The sequence below is a fragment of the Pongo abelii genome, chromosome 11 (genome assembly GCF_028885655.2).
Source record: "Pongo abelii isolate AG06213 chromosome 11, NHGRI_mPonAbe1-v2.0_pri, whole genome shotgun sequence".
NCBI classification, from domain to species: Eukaryota; Metazoa; Chordata; class Mammalia; order Primates; family Hominidae; genus Pongo; species Pongo abelii.
In genome coordinates this window covers 43,177,291-43,198,844 of record NC_071996.2, presented here as the reverse complement: position 1 = coordinate 43,198,844, position 21,554 = coordinate 43,177,291, and the positions used below count along the sequence as shown (strand labels likewise).

Sequence of the window (21,554 nt, the reverse complement as noted above, 5' to 3'; positions counted from 1 at the left end):
ATATTTTGAAATTGCTACAGGATCTTGAAAAAAATACTTTTTTTTTTTTTTTTTAAAGAAGCAACAGAAAGAGGAGGGGCTTTCCTTATTCTCAGCAGAAAAGAAAAGCAGGCATAAAGGGCATAAGAGGATGATATGTGTACAAAACTGAATTTTTCTACATGCGTAGCAAATCTAACATAAGGAAATATTTAGCATTATGTTGTCAGGAACTACAGTTTAAAAATATTTAAGTGACACAATCCAGTGCTTTAAAAATATTTTGTTCTATTTTACTTATCAAGCTATAAAATATAGTTTTGGAAAATTATAAAACTATAGGTATTAAAGCTTTTTAAATGCTTTTAAAAGAAAACACTCAAAAAATAATTTCATTGATTCTGGTTTTTCCTCTATTTCTGTGTGTGTTATTTTCACAAGGCACATAAGATTTGCTACTCATCAAGGGCTTGGGATATGGATAAACCGTCCGAGGCAAAATGAGTTATGTTAGGAAGGACAGAGGAAATGTTGAAATCTTACCTTGAATAGGATAAGTAGTAAGGGATCAGTTGACTACTTTAGCCCTGTAACTGACAGGGTGAAATGAAAGGGGTATTTTCCAGGAAGGATTTAGATCATGTTAAGATAAAGGCAGTATACTTCGACTAGTTGTTGAATAATGTGCTTTTAAAAAAATTAAGGTAGGCCTGGCGTGGTGGCTGATGCCTGTAGTTCCAGCACTTTGGGAGGCTGAGCCAGGCGGATCACTTCAGGCCAGGAGTTCAAGACTAGCCTGGCCAACGTGGCAAAACCTGTTTCTACAAAAAATATTTAATACAAAAAATTAGCAGGGCAGTATAGGAGGCTGAAGCAAGAGAATCACTTGAGCCTGGGAGGTAGAGGTTGCAGTCAGCTGAGATCATGCCACTGCACTCCAGTCTGGGCAACAGAGTGAGACTCTGTCTTGAAAAAATAATAAATTAAAGGTTTATATACACATTATTGTGTGAAGATTAGTTTTTATTTCTCTGAGATAAATTCCCAGGAATGCAATACTGGGTCATATTGCATTAGTGTGCTCAATTTTATAAGAAACTGTCAAATTGTTTCCTAGACTGGTTTTACCATTTTACATTCCCACTGTGTATCAGTGATCCAGTTCTCTGTATCCTTGTCAGCATTTAGTGTTCTCACTGCTTTTTATTTTAGCTATTCTAATAGATATATAGTGTAACTTATTGTCACTTAAAAACACTTTTATTTCTTCTAGACTTTAGGTTGTTTATAACAATTTTCATTTTAATTTGCATTTTCCTATGATATTGAACATCTTTTTATGTGTTTATTTGCCATTTGTATATATTATTCTGTGAAATATTTCTTCTCTGTTCTTCTCTGTTCTCTTTTCTGTGAAATTTTCTTCTCTGTTCTAGTCATCATGCTCCATGTCTTTTGCCCATTTTTGAATTGCTTTTTTTTGAACTATTGAGTTTTGAAAGTTCTTTTGTTGATACTTACCTTCTGTTGGGTGCATGGATTGCAAATATTTACTCCCAGACTAAATCATGTCTTTTATTACTTTTCACAGACCAAAAGTTTCTAATTTTGATGTGCTTGTTTTACAATTGAAAGAATATTGTGATTATGAATGAAGTACATAATCTCAACATTTTTAGTAATTAGATAATCTCCAAATTATCAGTTATGAGATTACCAGAGAGATGGTTGCAAGCTTTAGAATAGAGCCTTAGCTTGAAAGGGAAATATAAACATTTATACCACTCATAAATATAGCTAACATTTACTTCATGCTTTCCATGTGTCAGACACAATTGTTTGAGGCGTTATTCTTATCATTACCACCTCACAATGGTGGAGTAGCTAGGGCAAGGCTGTCAGAAATACTTAGACAAGGCAACTGAAGGCTGACACCTTAGATTTGTGTTCACTTCACAGAGAAGCCAGGGATGGAACAGACAAAGTGCTTGGGTTTCCTCAGCACATTCTTTTTTTTTTTTTTTTTTTTTTTTTTGAGCCAGAGTCTCTTTCTGTTGCCCAGGCTGGAGTGCAGTGGCGTGATTTCAGCTCACTGCAACCTCCACCTCCTGGGTTCAAGTGATTCTCCTGCCTCAGCCTCCCGAGTAGCTAGAACTACAGGCGTGTGCCACCACACCTGGATAATTTTTGTGTGTTTTTAGTAGAGATGGAGTTTTGCCATGTTGGCCAGGCTGGTCTCGAACTCTCAACTGAAAGTAATCCACGCATCTTGGCCTCCCAAAGTGCTGGGATTACAGGCATGAGCCACAGTGCCCAGCCAGCACATCCATTCTTTACCCAGCAAAACCTAAATATTCTCAGGATGGATAAAGCATTTCTTGAGATAGCCTAATAGTGAATCCTTCTCCACGTAATAACTAGCCTCCATCAGAGCTAAAGTTTTAATGTTTCCAAAACATTTCTGCCCCAGGAATAGGAATAGTCATGCCATTTCTGATGAAGCCTGAAAAAATGTTCATTTTGGGGTATTTAGAATATTATAATTCTTCTACAGGTATAGAATGTGATGTAACTTATTGGTATTTCTTTATGTTTTGTGTGTTTACAATGATCAGTTTCCAAAACTTTCACAGTCCCAGAAGTAGAAGGAGTTGTTTTCTACTGTCTGAAGTTAGTGCCAGAAAAAGAATATTTAGAAGATTTTGATTATATTTATTATACCTGTGTAGAGGCCTGGAAGTTAATCCTCTACATTTTAATATTCATAGTGTGTCTATTTCCCATATCTACATCTCTACCATTCCCCTGTCTCCAAAGGTTTCACCATTGTGATACTCTTTCCAGCAAAATTTAAAAGGCCCAGTTGAATTTACTAAAATATTACATTTGAAAGCTTATAAAAATATGCAATGTTTAACATAATTTTTTTTTAATTGTATATCACAAAATTACCTGCAGAGATATTTTAAAAATACTGAGGCCAAGGACCAGCCCAAACCAATTAAACTGAAATTTTGTGGACTGGGGCTCTGGGATCAATATTTTAAAATAACTTTCCAGATAATTAAAATTCTCAGCTAGGGATAAGAATTTTGAAGTTAAATTTGCTAAGTGATGGAAACGTATTAAAAATTATCTATTGAAAGCCTTAATTCTTAATTTTTTTAATTCCTTTTTTATACCTTTGCAATTTTTTAACTCCATACTGCATAGTATATTTATTTAATTTTGAGCCACTTAGAAAAGAGACACACAAAATGAACTGCCTAGTCTTAATTGCAACAACACTTAAAACTTAATAAACTTAATTTTTTCAGTAACATATGAAATACTGTATGTAGGTAAATTACATTATTTTAAAAATATTTAGTTTCTTACATTAATATGTAGAATATTTCTATTACGAGAGAAATTACATAATTTTTGCAATTTTCATTGTCTCAGTAAAAATTAAACTGGCCTATTTAAATCAAAATGTTCAAATAAAGTAATATATAAAGGAAAATTCGGGACTGATAATAAGGAATGTTAGAATTAAAGCATATGGATTAGCTGTATTTTTATAAAAATAGAAAAGATAAGTAAGATAAATTTTTCTTTTCATAAAGTTTTTTCTCAATTTAAATGGTGACTTATTTTTTTTGTATACTTATTATGTTATTGGATCTAGATTTCCTCTTTTGATAGCCAGATTCAGATGATTTCAAAAATTAGTTAAATATGTCTTATAAAAACGAGACTATGTTACAATTGATACATTCTTCGGACAGATTCTATAGCCTTTGAAGATTTTCAAATTTAAGTCACACATTCTGAGGATCCTTTAGTACAGACATAATTATATTTCTTTGCATAAGTTCCAGGACAGTTTTATAAATATGCTCACATTTGACTGTTTTCTCATGGGTATTGATTTAGCATTCTAACATCACTGAGTAGTTTTAATTGCATTAAACAATTATTTGTTCACTGCCTAGTGATTCATTTTTTTAAATATTAGCACAACAGAGAACTGATTCAGAAATTATTCCAACATCTTGTATACCAATTAATCATTTAGTGTTGTTGGGACTTTAGTGAATGATAATAACAAAATGAAAAATCTTATGATGCAAAAACATTTGCATTAATAAACTTCAGAGATATCTATTATACTTCTATATATATCTATATTATGAATATAAAGCACATGTCTCCAGTTTTTAAAATTCACAAGAGGATTTGTAAAGCATTGCAATTCTATTTTATGAACCTGAGAATAAATGCACCCAAGAACATTTAAGGGTTAAGCTAATATACTTAACAAGAAAGAAGATATATGGAGGGAGTTATGTGATATGCATCATATGCATACATATATAGAGAGATTAATATAGAAACTTTATTGTTTTTGTGAATCTTAAAAATATTAATTTGAAGCTATTTAATCTTAAAATTAATTTAAATATTTAAGTCATACTAAGTAGAGATGTTGAAGCATTGCTCTTCCTCTATACTTGTTACAGTATCTGGGTATAAGTAGTACATTAAAAAATTCAGTTGGGGCCAGGTGCTGTGGTTCACGCCTGTAATCCCAGCACTTTGGGAGGCCGAGGCAGGTGGATCATGAGGTCAAGAGATCGAGACCGTCCTGGCCAACATGGTGAAACCCCATCTCTACTAAAAATACAAAAATTAGCTGGGCGTGGTGGCACGTGCCTATAGTCCCAGCCACTTGGGAGGCTGAGGCAGGAGAATTGCTCGAACACAGGAGGTGGAGGTTGCAGTGAGCCGAGATCATGCCAGTTCACCCCAGCCTGGTGACACAGTGATACTCCGTCTGAAAAAAACAAACAAAAAAAAATTCAGTTGAGAAGATAACTAAACTTTCCTAGGCAGAACTCCTTGAAAACAAGTTATAGTTTCAAGATGGAATTAACTAAATAGTCTGTCCATTTATTTGATGTTTATTAATTTTCTTGTCAATTCTAGTCATCATGCTAGACAGCAAATATAATAAGATGACTATAACAAAGCCTCTTTCCTCTAGGCACAGTCCAGAAGCAAAGACATTGAATAATAGACTCTGGTGAACTCAGATCCAAAAAAAAAAAAAAAGAGAGAGAGACAAAATTCTTCCCTCTGCGAAGCCCCCTCTTCACTAAATTGCTTGGCATTGTGTATTGCATTGATTTAGGAGGTTTTGTTTTATTTTGCTTAAACTTCCCATATACTCCTTAGCTTCTTCCCTCATTTTAGATGTAAACTTTATATTGTAGAATCACATACATATGGAAAAGTAAACCATCCTAAATATATGGCTTGACGAATGTTGATTAAATGAGCTTGCCTATATAATCAACGAATGTTGATTAAATGAGCTTGCCTATATAACGAGTGTTGATTAAATGAGCTTGCCTGTATAGCAGTGCCCAGATCAAGACACAGAATTTAATTAGAAACACAGTAGCCCTGTGGCCAGTCATTACCTTACATTCCACACGTCCTGACTCTGAGCATAAGCTAGCTTTACCTTGTTCCTATAGAATCACACACTTATTCGAAGAAAAAGAAAAAAAAATAGAACTAGGCAAGGTGGCTCACACCTATAATTCCAGCAGCTCAGGAGGTTGAGATGGGAGGATTGCTTGAGCCCAGGATTTCAAAGCTGCAGTGAGCTATGATTGTGCCACTGCATTCTAGCCTGGGCAACAGAGTGAGACCCCAACTCTCAGAAAAAAAAAAAAAAAAAAAAAAAAAAAAAAGAGGGTCTAATCCATAGAGATAAATGCCTGTAACGATTCACATTGTTTGTCCTGGGAATCCCTATAGTTGAGAATTATTAGGCTATATTTGACCTTTTCTCTGTGCACTCGAATCTGTGTGTCTCTTCAATCATCTGCCCTTCCTTCTTTTCATCTTTTTTTTTTTTTTTAAGGGAAGGAATTATTTGTGATTTGTTCACTTTATTCTCTGAGAGATCCCAGGAACAGTTGGTTGCATTGCGTGCTTGAGTATATGCCCACATGTACTTTTCCATGAGTAGTTATGGATCACAGAAGGTCAACATGGTTCTACAGAGTTATTGTTAAAATGTGGATAATGATTCTGCTGAGCATGCCAGTAGTTAAGTAGATGTGTGCCAAGGACCTTTAGCAAACAAAAAGTACCTACCCTGAGACCTCTGACAATGATGGCCACCACTATAATATGTGAAGTTGCCCATAAAATACAATAAAGCGTAGCCTTACCTCAGTGATACACTGTGCCAGGTGGAGATTAGGGTCTTAAGCCATTGGCTTGATTCACTCACTTGCCGAACGGTTTATCTCCCCCATATCAGCCTCCAAATGAGCTCAATTTAATTCTGTGCTTCGGTAAAATTACTATTTGCTGAAAATGTTCCATTTTTGGATTTACTTGAAGAGGGATGAAATCACCAATTTAAATCTGTAACTGCCTAAGTAAATTTTATGGAAAATAGATGAGTAATTATAAATTTCATCAGTTAAATTAGTATCCCAAATGAGTCATTACACGTTAAAACTTTCTGAGGCAAAGTGGCATAATGAAGAGGGCAGGCACTCAATTTGGAAACAGAAACTTTCAAAAAATATTTGGAATGTCCACTAACTAGCTATGAACACAGATTTCTTATCTACTCTAGGTACTATTTTTTGTATCTGTAAAATGGAGCTGTCATTTCTCTCAGTGGCACAGATTATGTTGGTAATCCGTAGAGATAAGTGTTAAGTGCCTGTAAAAGTATAACGTTTCTCTGTCAGTTGAAACTGTTTGTGTTGGCTGGGTGCCATGGCTCATGCCTGTTATCTCAGCAGTTTGGGAGGCCAAGGTGACAGGATCCCTTGAGCCCAGGAGTTCAAGAGCAGCCTGAGCAAAACTGTGAGCCCCTTTTATTAAAAAAAATAAAAATAAAAATTAGCTGAGCATAGTGGTGCACATTTGTAGTCCTAGCTCTGCAGGAAGCTGAGATGGGAGGATTGCTTGAGCCCGGGAGTCTGAGGCTGCAGTGAGCTATAATTGCACCACTGCACTCCAGTCTAAATGACAGAGTGAGACCCTGTCTCTAAAAAGTTAACAAAGTAAAAAAACCTGAAACAGCATATGTGTATTTCCCTATTAGCCAGATCTTATTTGTAAAGACAAAAATCTGAGCTTTCAACTTATTTTTTTCCCTTCAAATCCAGTGGTGCTAGGTGAATATTACAATTTAAGTGGCTATCATTATGTGTAAGTTGTAAAATTTAATTACAGGTCTATCGATAGACTATGTGGAAAACAAGCTTTATTGGATCAGTTCGGGGAATGGAACCATAAATAGATGCAACCTGGATGGTGGTAATTTAGAAGTAATCGAGTCAATGAAAGAAGAATTAACAAAAGCTACAGCCCTAACCATCATGGGTAAGTGAAATTATTCTATAGCTTGGTTGCTTTGTATTGATTGGGGGCTGATTTATTATGACCTGTTAAAAGCTTAGGAAAGTTACTGCTCCACTAACACCAGAACTATATTCAAATTGAACACTTCTATGAGGTTTTCTTCTCTTCCTTCTTTTCCTCTTTAGCAAACAGACTTATAAGATTATCCAGATCAGAAACTTAGTGTTAGCAGTACTAACTTTACTGTTACTGATTCTTGGCTTACTATGACTTGTATTATTTGACAATTGTTATTTTCTGTGTTCTACTGCAGTCCTCTAAAGTCTAAGGGCCTAGTGCATTTGTCACAATAAAGTCAAACCTGGCTTATCACCATTTAATAAAGAATAGCTTGATCCATAGATAGAATTCAAAAGACAAGACAACAGGGTCCATTTGACCAATGATTGAATAATTCTTTTCAGTATTTTGGAGTGAGTAGAGATTTTACTTATTTGAGTGTTATTTCCATTCCTTTGATTCAATCTTCTAGGGAAAAAAAGGTGTCAGGTAAGTAAAACGATTAGGAAGCTAAAAGGGAGGTATGGCTTCCATGGAGCAAATAATTAACCTCTGCTATATTGATATTAGAAGCTAATTTTTGAAATGTAAGTTTCAGTTTAAAAAGATAGTTTGAATTTTTCAAAAGATGTTAAGAGTGGATGCATAAAGAACTCTTTGTTGAGGATGGCTGAGTTTTGATTTAGTGAATGGCTGGCTCTAAGCTGAAGTTCGTGGTAGGTGAGGGGTGTGAGGATTGGCTACTCTACAAAGAATTTCAGTAATTGCATTTGGTTACAGGATGATAATCAGAAAATTATTTAATATTTATAATTCTGAATATTGTGATATATTCAGAATAATTTTTAAAAACATACAATTTATGAAAAGCCCATTTGAATACATTTTTACATTTATTTATATAGGTAAAAATTTATGCCTTTTAATTCTATATTCTAAATCTTTTAGCCATTTTACTGTTTCTCAGGTTTGTGAGGGTTTTTTTTTTGTTGTTGTTGTTTTATTATTTTTTTGGTAATGAATGTTCATGAGTATATGTTAATAAGTAAACAGTTGTTAATTGAGACAGATTTGGAGATTCATTTTCTAGACAAAAAAATATTTTTATCATCTTTGATTTTCAATTAAATTAAAAATATCTAGATGAAGGTGAACAAGGTTTAAATATTGCAGATTTTATTTAAGAATGAGTCTTCCTCTCTCTTGTGAAGGAAAGAGAATAAGAGATTCTTTTAAGAAACCTTAGTGTTAAGATGATCTCTATTTCAATTTTTATTATAGGGAAATACAGACATTAAAATATCTGCCTATATTACAAAGTTGTGAGAATCACTTGAAGTTCTAAATGAATGTACTTTTTTAAAAGTAGAGTTCTATGGAAATGTCAAAGTTGGCATCCGATGCCTATTAATTTGATCCTTAAAGCACTCTCTCTGTTTCCCTAGTTGGGAATTTCCAGATATGTGATAGAATACTTCATCAGATGTTTAGTGGTTTTCATTTGCTTAAGCTTATTCTTAAACTACTGTCCTTCTGCTATACCTTTTACTTATATATTTTTTCTAAATTATTTCTTAGAATCAGTTTTGTTAAAATAGTTTTTCTTCAGATGAGGAATTTAAATGTGTAAAAGACAAATCATCTTGTATTTAAGTCTCCAGTTTTCTATTGAGTCTTTGGACAATTTCTGTGTTATTTGTAGAGCATTATATCGACATTATTTTCATTGTATATATCCAGAAGTTACATATATATAAAACAAAAGGGTTGTACTTGAAAAATAGGTTATTTTACAGTAGGAATTTATTGACCATTGTTTTATAGTGTCTATAAGATGACTTTTTTAAAAAAACAGAATATATTAGTATTGGAAAATGAACAATAATATTTCATCTTATGAGTCTTTGTACATATTTTAAATAAAAATAAGCAGAGTTTAAATTCTGAAAGTAGTTGAGTAAGCTGCAACAGTCTCTAAATCATCACCCACATTATGTTTTCAAAAACTTATTTCCAATGTACTTTATGAAACCCAAACTATCAAATAGCATAACTAAGGAACTCAGTAAATTAGACGAAGGGTGTTAAAAATCTTGAATAACATTTCAAGGAAAGTCAGTGACTTTTAAGGGAAAAAAATAATAAAATTGTTACCTTGTAGAAATATTTAAGGCTTTATGAAGGTTCATTTCTGCTAATATTGCTGCTGACCATGTTCTGAGTAGAAAATGAATACTAAACTAACAGAGCTCAATGCTGTAAATACAGTGTCAAAAAATGGAGCAGGTGTCTGTCTTAGCAAAAAATAAAGATGTTAGGTTTGTTGACTGATAAATGGAAGAAGGAGAAAGTTTGAATGAGATCATAATGTCCGTATTGTGTCAATGCTGTGAATCTGTTATGACATCAGCTTTGTAGAGGAACCCCGCCTTGCAGAAATTAAAATTCTCTTAACAAGTAAATTGCTGTGTAAGTATACCCCTTTTTGCCACTGTAATTTGAGTAGCTCTCTGAAACATAAAGAATAAATATATTAAAAAAAAAAAAAAAGGCCTCTTGGCCGGGCACGGTGGCTCACGCCTGTAATCCCAGCACTTTGTGAGGCTGGGGCAGGCAGATCATGAGGTCAGGAGTTCAAGACCAGCGTGGTCAACATAGTGAAACCCTGTCTCTACTAAAAATACAAAAAATTAGCCAGTCGTGGTAGCGGGTGCCTGTAATCCCAGCTACTTGGGAGGCGAGGCAGGAGAATCGCTTGAACCCGGGAGGTGGAGGTTGCGGTGAGCCGAGATTGCACCATTGCACTCTAGTCTGGGAAACAGTGCAAGACTCAGCTTCAAAACAAACAACAAAAAAACCTCTTAATGCCTCTACTGGCAATATGTTAACTGGACATATCAAAATACACCTAGCAGTCTGAGGATTTAAAATTTAAAGTACATCACCAAAGAGAATCAGGGGAAGAGTCTCTATAACATTTTCTGGCTTGGCTTTAAACTTACTCTTCTCCTCAGGGTTCTCCTTCTTTCAAAACCTCCACCCTTTCTCTTTGACAAGAGAAAAAAAAAATGTGATGGCCTGCTTGCTGCTGAGGCTGAATACTATAGTCATATAAAAAAAGCAATGAAAAAGTAAAACACAGGAACCTCACCAATATCCAGGGGATTACTGAAGACTGCAGTTACACATGTTTAAAAAGAAATTTGTCTACAGTGATCCTGAAATTACACATCCAGAAAACAAGTCATTGTACTATGAAGTGATTAGTATATACAAGTGTATGATAGTTCCCCAAAGAGGCTACATAGGTGCTGAATGATAAGTAACTGAAAGTTTGTCTTTCACTAAAATTTAAGAGTAGCTATCCTAAAGCTATGTTAAAAAAAAATCTCTTCGAACACTTTGCACAAGTTTTTAAACCTCAAGGATTATAAATTGGAACCACTCGAGGCTCTTAGTTTTACTTAGAATAGTACCCAGATCAAAATAAAGCAATTATTGATGACTCAGTCAAGACCTGTAAACCAAGATATGTTTCATAAACACTTTGCTATTTCTCCTTTTAATAAGTAGAGCTTAGCTTTCTTTCCTTTCAGTGTGGGTAGTGTCTCATTTTTAATTAAGAGTATAAGGCAGAAGTGATGATATGTGGCTTTGGGGACAAAGTCATAAAAAGCATGAGCTTCTTTGTCCTTTCTTGGATCACTGTCCTTAGGCAAAGCCAGCTGACATGTTATGAGGACACTCAAGCAGCCCAGTGGAGAAGTACACGTGGGAAGAAAGGCAGTCAAGATTTTAGCACAAGCCAACAGCTATAAAGTAACCTCAAGGGAGACCCCAAACCAGAACCACCCACATGTCTGCTCCCAGATTCTAGACCCACAGAAACCATGTGAGACAATAAATGTTTTATGGTGCTAAGTTTTGTAGTCACTTTTTGCACTGCTATAGATTCTAATTCATATGTTTACCTACAGAGCAGTCATTTATTTATGAATAGACTTAGAAGTTCAAATCTTAATAGAGTTAAGCAGGTTATGAATGAGTAAAGTATGTCGGCGTGATAAAACCAAATAGCTACGACATACATGTTAAGTAGGATCTGAGTCTAGGCTGCAATATCTGAACTAGTTTGGGAGTGGCAGGAATTATGATGGTGTGGGAAAAATGAACGTCCCATTTATGGTAGGACACCTCTCAGCTCCACTTATTTTTGCCATAAGGAATATTAACCATTTGTGCTATATCTTTTATTTTTGAGGAGAAGGAAGAAATACAGATACTTATTTAAAATCTCACAATTTTTAATTATTAGCAAGCAATCTTTTTTTAAATTTTTTTTTAGAAAAATACCATGCAAACTAACATACTATATAGGCTAGCTATGAAGGCTATGAAGGCTAACACTATAAAAGCCAAGCACTCTACAAAAAACAACAACAAAAATCTCTACAATAACCTTCTGTTGTTGCTTCAGCACAGAGGGCACCAGGTGTCACCTTTGGTTTGGTCATCATTTATACTGGTGACAATGAGTTACTGAGAAAAGGATGGAGTTAAGGCAGCCAACACCCAACTGTACCACTAGAAGGGACTTTAGTAGAAAAAAAAGTCACCTGGTAGAGCTGGTATAAACAGAGGAGAATAGGACCCTTCTGTGGAGAACAGGATACACGATTTTCCACGAACGTTTTCTAGTGGTGTTTGAACAGAGCTTGTATTCTGCCTGGGGTAAATACAGATTAAGGACATACTAATGTTAGGTGTAACACTTATTGGAGTTAAACTCCTAACAAGGCAACGTAACTACTTGTTGTAGAACTTGCACCCCTAACAGCAATAAATATCAATTGCCATTCGTTCTTTCGTTCTTTCAGCAAGCGTTTATCAGTGCCCATTGTGTGCCAGCTGCTGATATACATGGTGGCAAGAATACCAGCTTGCATAGTAACATGGAAGACAGACCATAAAGCAGATAAATCAGTAAAACGTATAGTATTATAGTTGAATGTTAAGGGAAAAAAAATAGCAGATCAGGAAAAATAGATAAGGAAGTGTACAGGGTGAAATTTGAGGTTGAACAGCCAAGAGTTTGCCAAGACAATGACTTCTGAGTAAAGATCTGAAGAGATAGTGAGAGAAGATCGAAGGAATGCTGTGTGAACTAACAACTGCTTAACATTTTGCTGAGTTTATAGTTTTTATATTATTTTTTAAATGTTTTGTTTTTTTAAAAAAATATAAAACATGATTACATTAAAATAAATCTTCCCAGGTGATAAGGTTAATTTTCTAAGATAGAAATCCTTTAAGTTTGTCATGGCTCAAGTAGTGTATTGCCTGTGCTTCTCCTATTCTTCAGGCGGCTCACTTAGTCAGATTTGATTTACACTTTGGGTGCAATGACTGTTTAATGAGGACTGTTAACACCTTTCAAGTTGCTAGATAAAAGCTGACCAACCTATAACTCTGAACATCAAATTATTTTCTATTTTTATTTTTATTTTATTTTATTTTATTTTATTTTTGAGATGGAGTCTCACTGTGTCACCCAGGCTGGAGTGCAGTGGCGTAATCTTGGCTTACTGCAACCTCCACCTCCCAGGTTCAAACAATTCTTGTGCCTCAGCCTCCCCAGTAGCTGGGATTACAGGCATGCACCATCACACCCGGTAAATTTTTGTATTTTTAGTGGAGACGGGGTTTCACCATGTTGGCTAGGCTGGTCTTGAGCTTCTGACCTCAGGTGATCCACCCACCTCAGCCTCCCATCTTCTCCATTTTTAAAGATGATCTTGTCAGTTTTCCTAACTGTCAGAGCTGGCAAATACAAAAGTTTCTGCTTTCTAATATACAGTAATAACTAGTTGCTCTAAAATTATATTTACAACCTTTTCTCTTAGATATTTTTTCTAAGTATTTTGCAAATTTTTTAATGGAATTTTCTTTTATAAAAATACTTCTGTTTGGCTGGGCGCAGTGGCTCACACCTGTAATCCCAGCGCTTTGGGAGGCTGAGGCAGGTGGATCACGAGATCAGGAATTCAAGACCAGCCTGGCCAAGATGGTGAAATCCCGTCTCTACTAAAAATACAAAAAAAAAAAATTAGCCAGGCGTGGTGGCGGGTGCCTGTAATCCCAGCTACTCAGGAGGCTGAGGCAGGAGAATTGCATGAACCCGGACTGCAGAGGTTGCAGTGAGCCAAGAATATGCCACTGCACTCCAGCCTGGGCGATAGAGTGAGACTCTGTCTAAAATAAAAATAAATAAATAACTACAAATAAAAAAGTCTTCTGTTTTATGAAATAACAATACAGTAAAACATTTTCCTACATGATTTTAAATTATTTGTGCTATAAAATAGTATATAGTCAGCTATGTAATATTTTACTATTGATTACCTAGTATTCAGTTATAGGGATTTTTTGTGTTTATTTACCTTTTTCCTCACAACTTTTGACAATTTCATGGTCACTAATACCTGCAGGAGACAGTGAGGCAAACTCAAGTTAATCAAGTCACTGTTCAATTTTTAGTGCCTTTATGAGGAGCAGGACTTTAAAATTAGGGTTTCTGGGTTATTTATGGATTTTATTTGACATATTTTTTTCCTTTCTGCATATGCAGTTTGAGAGCAGACTGCATATATTGTATTTACGCTGAAGAGAAAGTTGAACAAATCAATTCATGGAGATAAGAGAAAATACACATATAAAACAAATATTCTCACAGAAACAATAGTCTTATTTCTTGTTGAAAATTATGATGGAATTCACTAAATAGAAGGATGATAGCTTATCTGTATTTTGTACTTTTTTAGTGGGGCATGAAAGAGCTGGTGTGAATGGATCATAGCTTTAAAAAAGAAGTGAGGGTATGAATAATATTTAAGCAAACCTGAAGTCAGTATGTCTAAATAGAGAATCACTAACAATTGTGTACTTAATGGTCAGCATATCATTTAATCACAGATGCTCTTGACATTGTTTATTAAAATAAGTCATGTAGTAATTTGTCAAGGTCAAGAGTTTGAGCCCTGGGCCCTATAAGGGGTATGAGTTTGAAGTTACCCTCCACCGTTCCGTTCACTCACACCTATGAGCTATTCATTCATTATTCTCTGCTATTCTACTATATGCACAGTTGCTCTCATTTATATTTCATTCTGTATATACTTTTTGTTGTTGTTGTTTTATGGCACTAAATGATCTTTGGAAGTTGTATTTACCATGATATTTGTAGGTAAGGAATCTGAAATTATCATGACATATTCTACTAGAGTGTCAAGGTGTAGGCATATGTATTTTTATTTATATATTTGTATGTCTTACCTTGGGCTGCCATAGCAAGTTACCATAGGCCGAGAGGCTTTAAAAACATCAGAAATTTATTTCTCACAGTTCTGGAGGCTGGAAGTCTGAGATCGGGGTGCCAGGATGGTTGGGTTCTGGTGAGGGCCCATTTACAGATTATAGATTGCTTACTTTTTATATCTTCTCATGGAAACAAATGAGAGAGAGAAAAGAGAGAGAGAGAGAAAGAGCTCTCTGGGGATCCTTTTATAAGTTCACTAATTTCATTCATAAGGTCTTTACTCTCATGACCAAATTACCTTCCAAAGATCCCACTCTTCAATTCCATCAAATTGGGGATTAGGATTTCAACATATGAATTTTTGAGGGACACAAATATTCAGTCTATTATATGTGTGTGTGTATGTATGTATGCATATATATATGCACATACATATGTACACAAACACATATATAATTCTTATCTATCCATTATATATATCTCTTTTTCTATTTCTCTATATGTTGGTGCAAAAGTAATTGTGATTTTGCCATTAAAATAAAGTTTTAACCTTGCAGGATTTTATCACTAATGTGTTGATCCATCCATTAGTGATCAAACTATTACTTTTAAATAAAATAGTAAATAGTTTCAAATAAATGATTATATAGGTTAAAGCAATACAAAAGAACATAAAAATTACAAATAAAAAAGTTCATTGTGAAGTTATGCTAATCAGAGTTCATTTTAATCTGTTTCATAAGTTAGGCAAAAGTATTTCAACTTTTAGTTAAGAATTTGGTGGGAGTTTACAACATAAAACTGCTTAATTTGTCTTAGAATAGGTTTGTGCTTCCTATAAATATCTAAGTAGCTATCTCCAACAACCATTAAATCTTAGAATCACTTGCAATTGGCTAGCCTCACTATGAACTAAAAGAAACTTTGAGTCACAGGTAAAGGCAAAAAAAAAAAAAAAAAATAGCCTTTAATTACACGATTTCCATAAATATTTAAGCTCTCTGCTAAATTTTTCTATTTATCACAATTTTAATATATTATAATATTGACCTGTTTCAAGTGGCAATTTTCCAGGAATAGGATTAATAAGTAAACATTAAAAAGAGATTAAATTTTGGCTACTATGGGGGTCAATCAAAAAAGATGTGTTCTGTGTGTATTTGCAGACTCATGTCACAGTCTAGTAATGAGAAAAACGTTGGCTCTGTTGATTTGGTTATGCACACAACATTTGTTTTCAATCAGTGTTAACCAAATAAGCTCATCATTTGTCTTTTAGGGAGGCCTTGAAAGGCTTTAGCAAACATAACCCTTAAGGACATTTGTTCATACTTTCCGTGGGCTTACCTCACAAATTTGAAGTTATCACAATAGCTGCTGTGGAGATTCAAGGCACGTGGGTAATTTACCCATGGGAAAGTCAAGGCTGTCAGATTAAAATACTTTCAGACACCATCTGCATATCAGAGAATGTCATGCTCAGTTGCTCAAGAATGAATACAGTGTTCATATTGTTGGGGATTAAAGGTTTCAAATGTTCCCTCTAGACGTTGTATGACAAAGTATTTACAATTGTTTAACTTCTCCGCTAACTGAAAAAAATGTGAGTTACAGCTAATGGCAAAAAAAAAAAATTAGTTTTTACCTACACTAACTCTTAAGCTTTCTCAGCTGAATTCTCAATGATAAGCTTTTAAAACGTATGTTTATTTCTTCTCAGCAAAATATTATTTGGTATAATAAATAATTTTAGAACTTTAAAAGTAAAAATCTAATTGCTTAACTTGTACACTTTTTATGAATTTTCTAAGATACACTTAATCTGATATACTTAAATAAGAGAAAAATTTAAAAAATACATATAATAAAAAACAGTAAAATTGGCATACAGAAATCATCAAAAGTCTTTTTTCTACTTCTTAAGATAAATTATTACGGGTAGTTGTCATGGAATCTATGGAACATTATAAATGATGGCAAATGACAGGTTCTGGGATTGATGCATTTAATCTTGTTATCCTCAAACTGAACACTCGCAGATTTACATTGAAATCTGATTTGAAAGGAGTCTATATGCTATCTTAATATAACAAGGTGGGGAGTCTGATAATTTGAAAATTCCTTACCTCTTTTGGTTCACCTTAAGGAGTCTCTTCTGTTTCCTACAATGCAAGTCCGCTTTACATGTTGTCGAGTGCAGATTTTTTTTTTCAAAGCTTACTAAATCTCTCTTCACCTGAATGTAAAAAGCAGCTGAAACTTCAAGTTTCAAAGGAATCTTTGCTTTTCAGAAGACCCTTCCTTCCTTTCCTCCCTACCTTTTCTTCTCTCTTTTACCCCACTCTGTCTGCCCTAGGCTTTCCATTGCTTTTTTCATATCTTTCTTTCTTTTTTTGGGGGTGGGGGGTGGGGAAGGGGTTTATTTCTTTCCTTTATGAGAGAAAACGAACTTTCAATTTCTGTATTTTTATTTTCTGAAAGTATTTTGAGTCAATCAGATTCTGAAATGTCCTTTACTTCTACAATTTGTAAACTATGATCTATAGAAACCTAGAAATGTTATAGAAATGCCCAGAATACCACAATCAATGCAGGTCTGTTTATTGTTGACGTTTTGAGGACTGGGGGTTACTGTGAGAGGTTTTGCATTATATTTTGTCTAAAATAAAAGTTTCAGCCAGGTGTGGTGGCTCATGCCTGTAATCCCAGCACTTTGGGAGGCCAAGGCGGGTGGATCACGAGATCAGGAGATGGAGACCATCCTAGCTAACAAAGTGAAACCCCATCTCTACTAAAAAAATAAATAAATAAATAAAAAATAAAATAAATAAAAATAGCCGGGCATGGTGGCATGTGCCTGTAGTCCCAGTAGTCCCAGCTACTCAGGATGCTGAGGCAGGAGGATCTCTTGAACCCGGGAGGCGGAGGTTGCAATGAGCCGAGATCATGCACCACTGCACTCCAGCCTGGGAGACAGATGGAGACTCCATCACAAACAAAACAAAACAAAACAAAACAAAACAAAACAAAACTTTCAATAGGACCAATACTGACCACATTTATTCATGGCTTAAGTGCTTAAGTATTATGAAGGACAGAAGAGAGTTGTAAGATAATGCCATGGCGTTAGCAATGCTGATGAATGGGGAAAACAGATTGATACATATAAAACTGATCCATGCAAATCACTGTATAAAAATGCAAGTAAGACTTCCAAATGTCTTCAGAGGGGGACTTCATGAGGAATGTAGGACTGAAATTGGCCCTGGATGAAGGCTAGAATGGGAAGAGACCTAGAGGAGAGACAGCAGTGTTTGTAAGCGCGTGAATGTAAGAGTCAGGGATGGTCCCTTATAAGGACAGCTTGACTAGATTGAATCTACTTAACTAAGCATTCACATATGTACCTCTCTTTCCATTCTGCTAAAAAAGTGACTCATTGAAAATTGCACCTTTGAGGGTTTTTTAAAATGGTCTTGAATTTATAGGATTGGCTCTGATCAATGCCTCCCTTTTTTAAATAACAAATAAAATGTAATGCCCTGACTGTAATAAAATGAGAAATAACAGCAAAGTAATTTAAAATAAAAAAATCAATTCAATTTACAAATGCTTTGGGCATACTATATCTGAAGAAATAGTTAGCTGCTTTTTCTCATATAAAGCATCACTAGAAGTGAAATAGCTAAAAATGCAGACTGATGCAGATATGCTGTGCTGTTAGCTCTAAAATAATAGGTGGAATTGATGTTGATGGCTTGATTTTTCTGAAGTGGTGAACAATTTTTGGTAACATTTTGAACAATACAAAGAACAATTATATTCATGGAAAATTTAGTATGTCTTAAAACCATGTAGAAAATGCTTTGTCTTTAGATATAAAATAGAGTTACATTCTGGGTTCAGATACCTGTAAACAAGATTTTTCATCAATATAAATGTCCACTGGGGTATTCAATGATGACATAGGAAATAGGACAATTTTTATTTTCAGTGCTTTGTAAGATATTTATCATCCTTGACTCCTTCTCCACTAAATGTCAGTAATAGTCCCTAGTGATTTTGATAGCCAAAAATGACCTTACAAATTTCCTTAATTCCCACAAGAGAATGGAAACCTTCCATTGACAACCACTGGAAAATTGCTTGTTGAGTAGAATGAAATTGAATTCTCACTTCTAAAGCAGCTCCTCTCCTGATTATTGTTTTTCTATAGCAGTTCTATAGTTTCTCCCGAGTGTTTGCCTTAAGCTCAGAGGGAACTGGGGCCAGTTTTTTTCCTTGTTCCTCAAATGTATTTGTATGGCTAACTTTATTTTTGTATTTGATAGCCCTGTCTTTTTGTTTATTTTATTACTGTTGTTGTCGTTTGTTTTCCTTTCACACTCTGGTTAGGAACTTCTTGTCGGAGCTACAGCAGTCGCCTCTTACCTTCCTCTCATTCTATCTCCAATCTCCAAACTTTCAAAATCTGCTATATTAGGACCTGCTGTGGCATTACCTACTTAGCCAATTTCAAAGACTGAAATAAATGAGCGTTACTCAGAAATGCTCATTTTCTTTCATTTTCATTTACTAAATCTTGTTATCACAGCATTATTAGTTCCACCTTATAAAGAAACTTAGAATCAATAAGATTTGTTAAAATCCAAAGCATTATTAGCATTATTAGTCTCACATTATAGACAAAAAAAAAATTAGTAAGATTTGTTAAAACCCTGTCCTGTAAGATGAACACTCTGGGATTGTGACTCAAGTCAAGTACTGTTTTACCATAAGGAAGAGCCTTGCTCCCGTAACTCTTCCTCTCATTTTGTTTTCCTCTATCCCTGTTTCAGTCATGTGCACTACATCTGGGTAAACTGTTTCTTCTTTATGTAATTATGCCCTACTTATTTCTCTTTGCTTTGTTGTTCCTTGAGTGTGTTCCCTGTTTATCAGCTACCCTAATGGGTGAAACACCATCCACTTTTCAAGACTATGTCTGCTTACTCCAGTGTGATTGGTGATCTTTCTCTTCTCTGAACGCATTCGTATTTTCCTAATGCACTGGAGTATTTTTGTCTCCTAAAATAATCATGTACGAACATGTCTCACTTCTGCATAATTTGGGACCACATTTTATTCATATATGTTTCACTCATAACACACAGCAAGATACTTTATGTTTAGTACATTTCAATAATAATAGTAAAATATATGAATAAATATAATAATGACGACACACACAAACACCTGCCACTGTGACCAAAATATATTTTCAGCACAAGCAGACAAATGTTTATGTAAAATGACCATGGCCATAAATATATTGTAGAATTTAAGTATTTATTGAAACTCATGTTAAAATAAAAAGTTAAGATATTAGGATTTGAATTGAAATGGGGAGAAAATGAATAAGAGGAAAGATGTATAAAATATAGCCAATCATTTCTGGCACATACTACATGTACATATGTATATGGAAATGCAAGGAAAGAAGGAATATATTGGATTGTGTCTGTTTTCATAGAAAGTAAACAGCTTAATGGAAGAAAAACAAAAACAAAAATTTAAACTCACACCAAAAGTAAAAGAGTTCCAGAACACAACAAAAACTTTATAGAGAGTATTGGGTTCTTAAAGGTAGTCTCATAACCAGGTCGAACAACATTATTCTCTTAATAGTAATAATTGTTAGTCAAAATTTTTAAAAAACTTTCTAGTATTTAATTTACAAATCTATACTTGTGTAATTCTCGCAGCAATCCCCTAAGAGACGTATCCTTAACATTGCTTATTCTAGAGATGTCAGCTGAGGCTCAGCTAGCCTAAACTAACTGATCAGTTACATAGTTAATAAATAGTGCAGCAAACTTTTTTTTATTATTATACTCTAAGTTCTAGGGTACATGTGCACAACCTTCAGGTTTGTTACATATGTATACGTGTGCCATGTTGGTGTGCTGCACCCATTAACTCATCATTTACATTAGGTATATCTCCTAATGCTTTCCCTCCCCCATCCGCCACCCCATGACAGGCCCCAGTATGTGATGTTCCCCTTCCTGTGTCCAAGTGTTCTCACTGTTCAATTCCCACCTATGAGTGAGAACATACAGTGTTTGGTTTTTCTGTCCCTGTGATAGTTTGCTGAAAATGATGGTTTCCAGCTTCACCCATGTCCCTACAAAGGACATGAATTCATCCTTTTTTATAGCTGCATAGTATTCCATGTTGTATATGTGCCACATTTTCTTAATCCAGTCTATCACTGATGGACATTTGGGAATTCCTTGACTCCTTGTGCTTCCCGGTTGAGGCGATGCCTCGCCCTGCTTCGGCTCATGCTTGGTGGGCTGCACCCACTGTCCTGCACCCACTGTCTGACAAGCCCCAGTGAGATGAACCCGGTACCTCAGTTGGAAATGCAGAAATCACCCGTCTTCTGCGTTGCTCAGGCTGGGAGCTGTAGACTGGAGCTGTTCCTATTTGGCCATCTTGGAACCTCTTCATCCGCAGCAAACTTTTTAATCCATGATGTTTAGATCTGAAAGCCTGTGTTTCTTCTAGGAATCTGTCCTATAGATATACTAAGTTATATATGCACTGAGATATATGCAAACATTGTCCTTTGCAGTGGTATTTGTAATTGCAAAAGTCTGAGGAAAAATCTACATCTTCATTATGAAGGACCAGCCAAATGACTCATAGACTATCTGTAACAGTGAAATATTATGCAGGAATTAAAAATGGGATTGTGTTAGACAGCTTGGGCTGCCTTAACAAAGTACCATAAACTGGGTAGAGTAAACAACAGAAATGTATTTTTTCAGAG

General features: G+C 34.9%; 1 protein-coding gene and 1 long non-coding RNA gene across 2 annotated transcripts in view; one reads left to right on the top strand and one right to left on the bottom strand.

Annotated features, from left to right (window-relative positions):
- LRP1B (LDL receptor related protein 1B) overlaps positions 1 to 21,554 on the top strand; it is a 1,899,171-nt gene that overhangs the window by 1,303,433 nt on the left and 574,184 nt on the right. Inside the window, exon 32 of the mRNA XM_024243817.3 lies at positions 7,234 to 7,383. Within this exon, the coding sequence (XP_024099585.3) occupies positions 7,234 to 7,383 (150 nt within the window). The remainder of the gene's footprint in view (positions 1 to 7,233; positions 7,384 to 21,554) is intronic.
- Positions 4,491 to 9,733, bottom strand: LOC129057979 (uncharacterized). The gene is made up of 3 exons (XR_008522764.1): positions 9,577 to 9,733; positions 6,210 to 6,418; positions 4,491 to 4,798 (listed from the first exon to the last, which is right to left on the bottom strand). It is a non-coding gene; the product is annotated as an uncharacterized LOC129057979 (long non-coding RNA).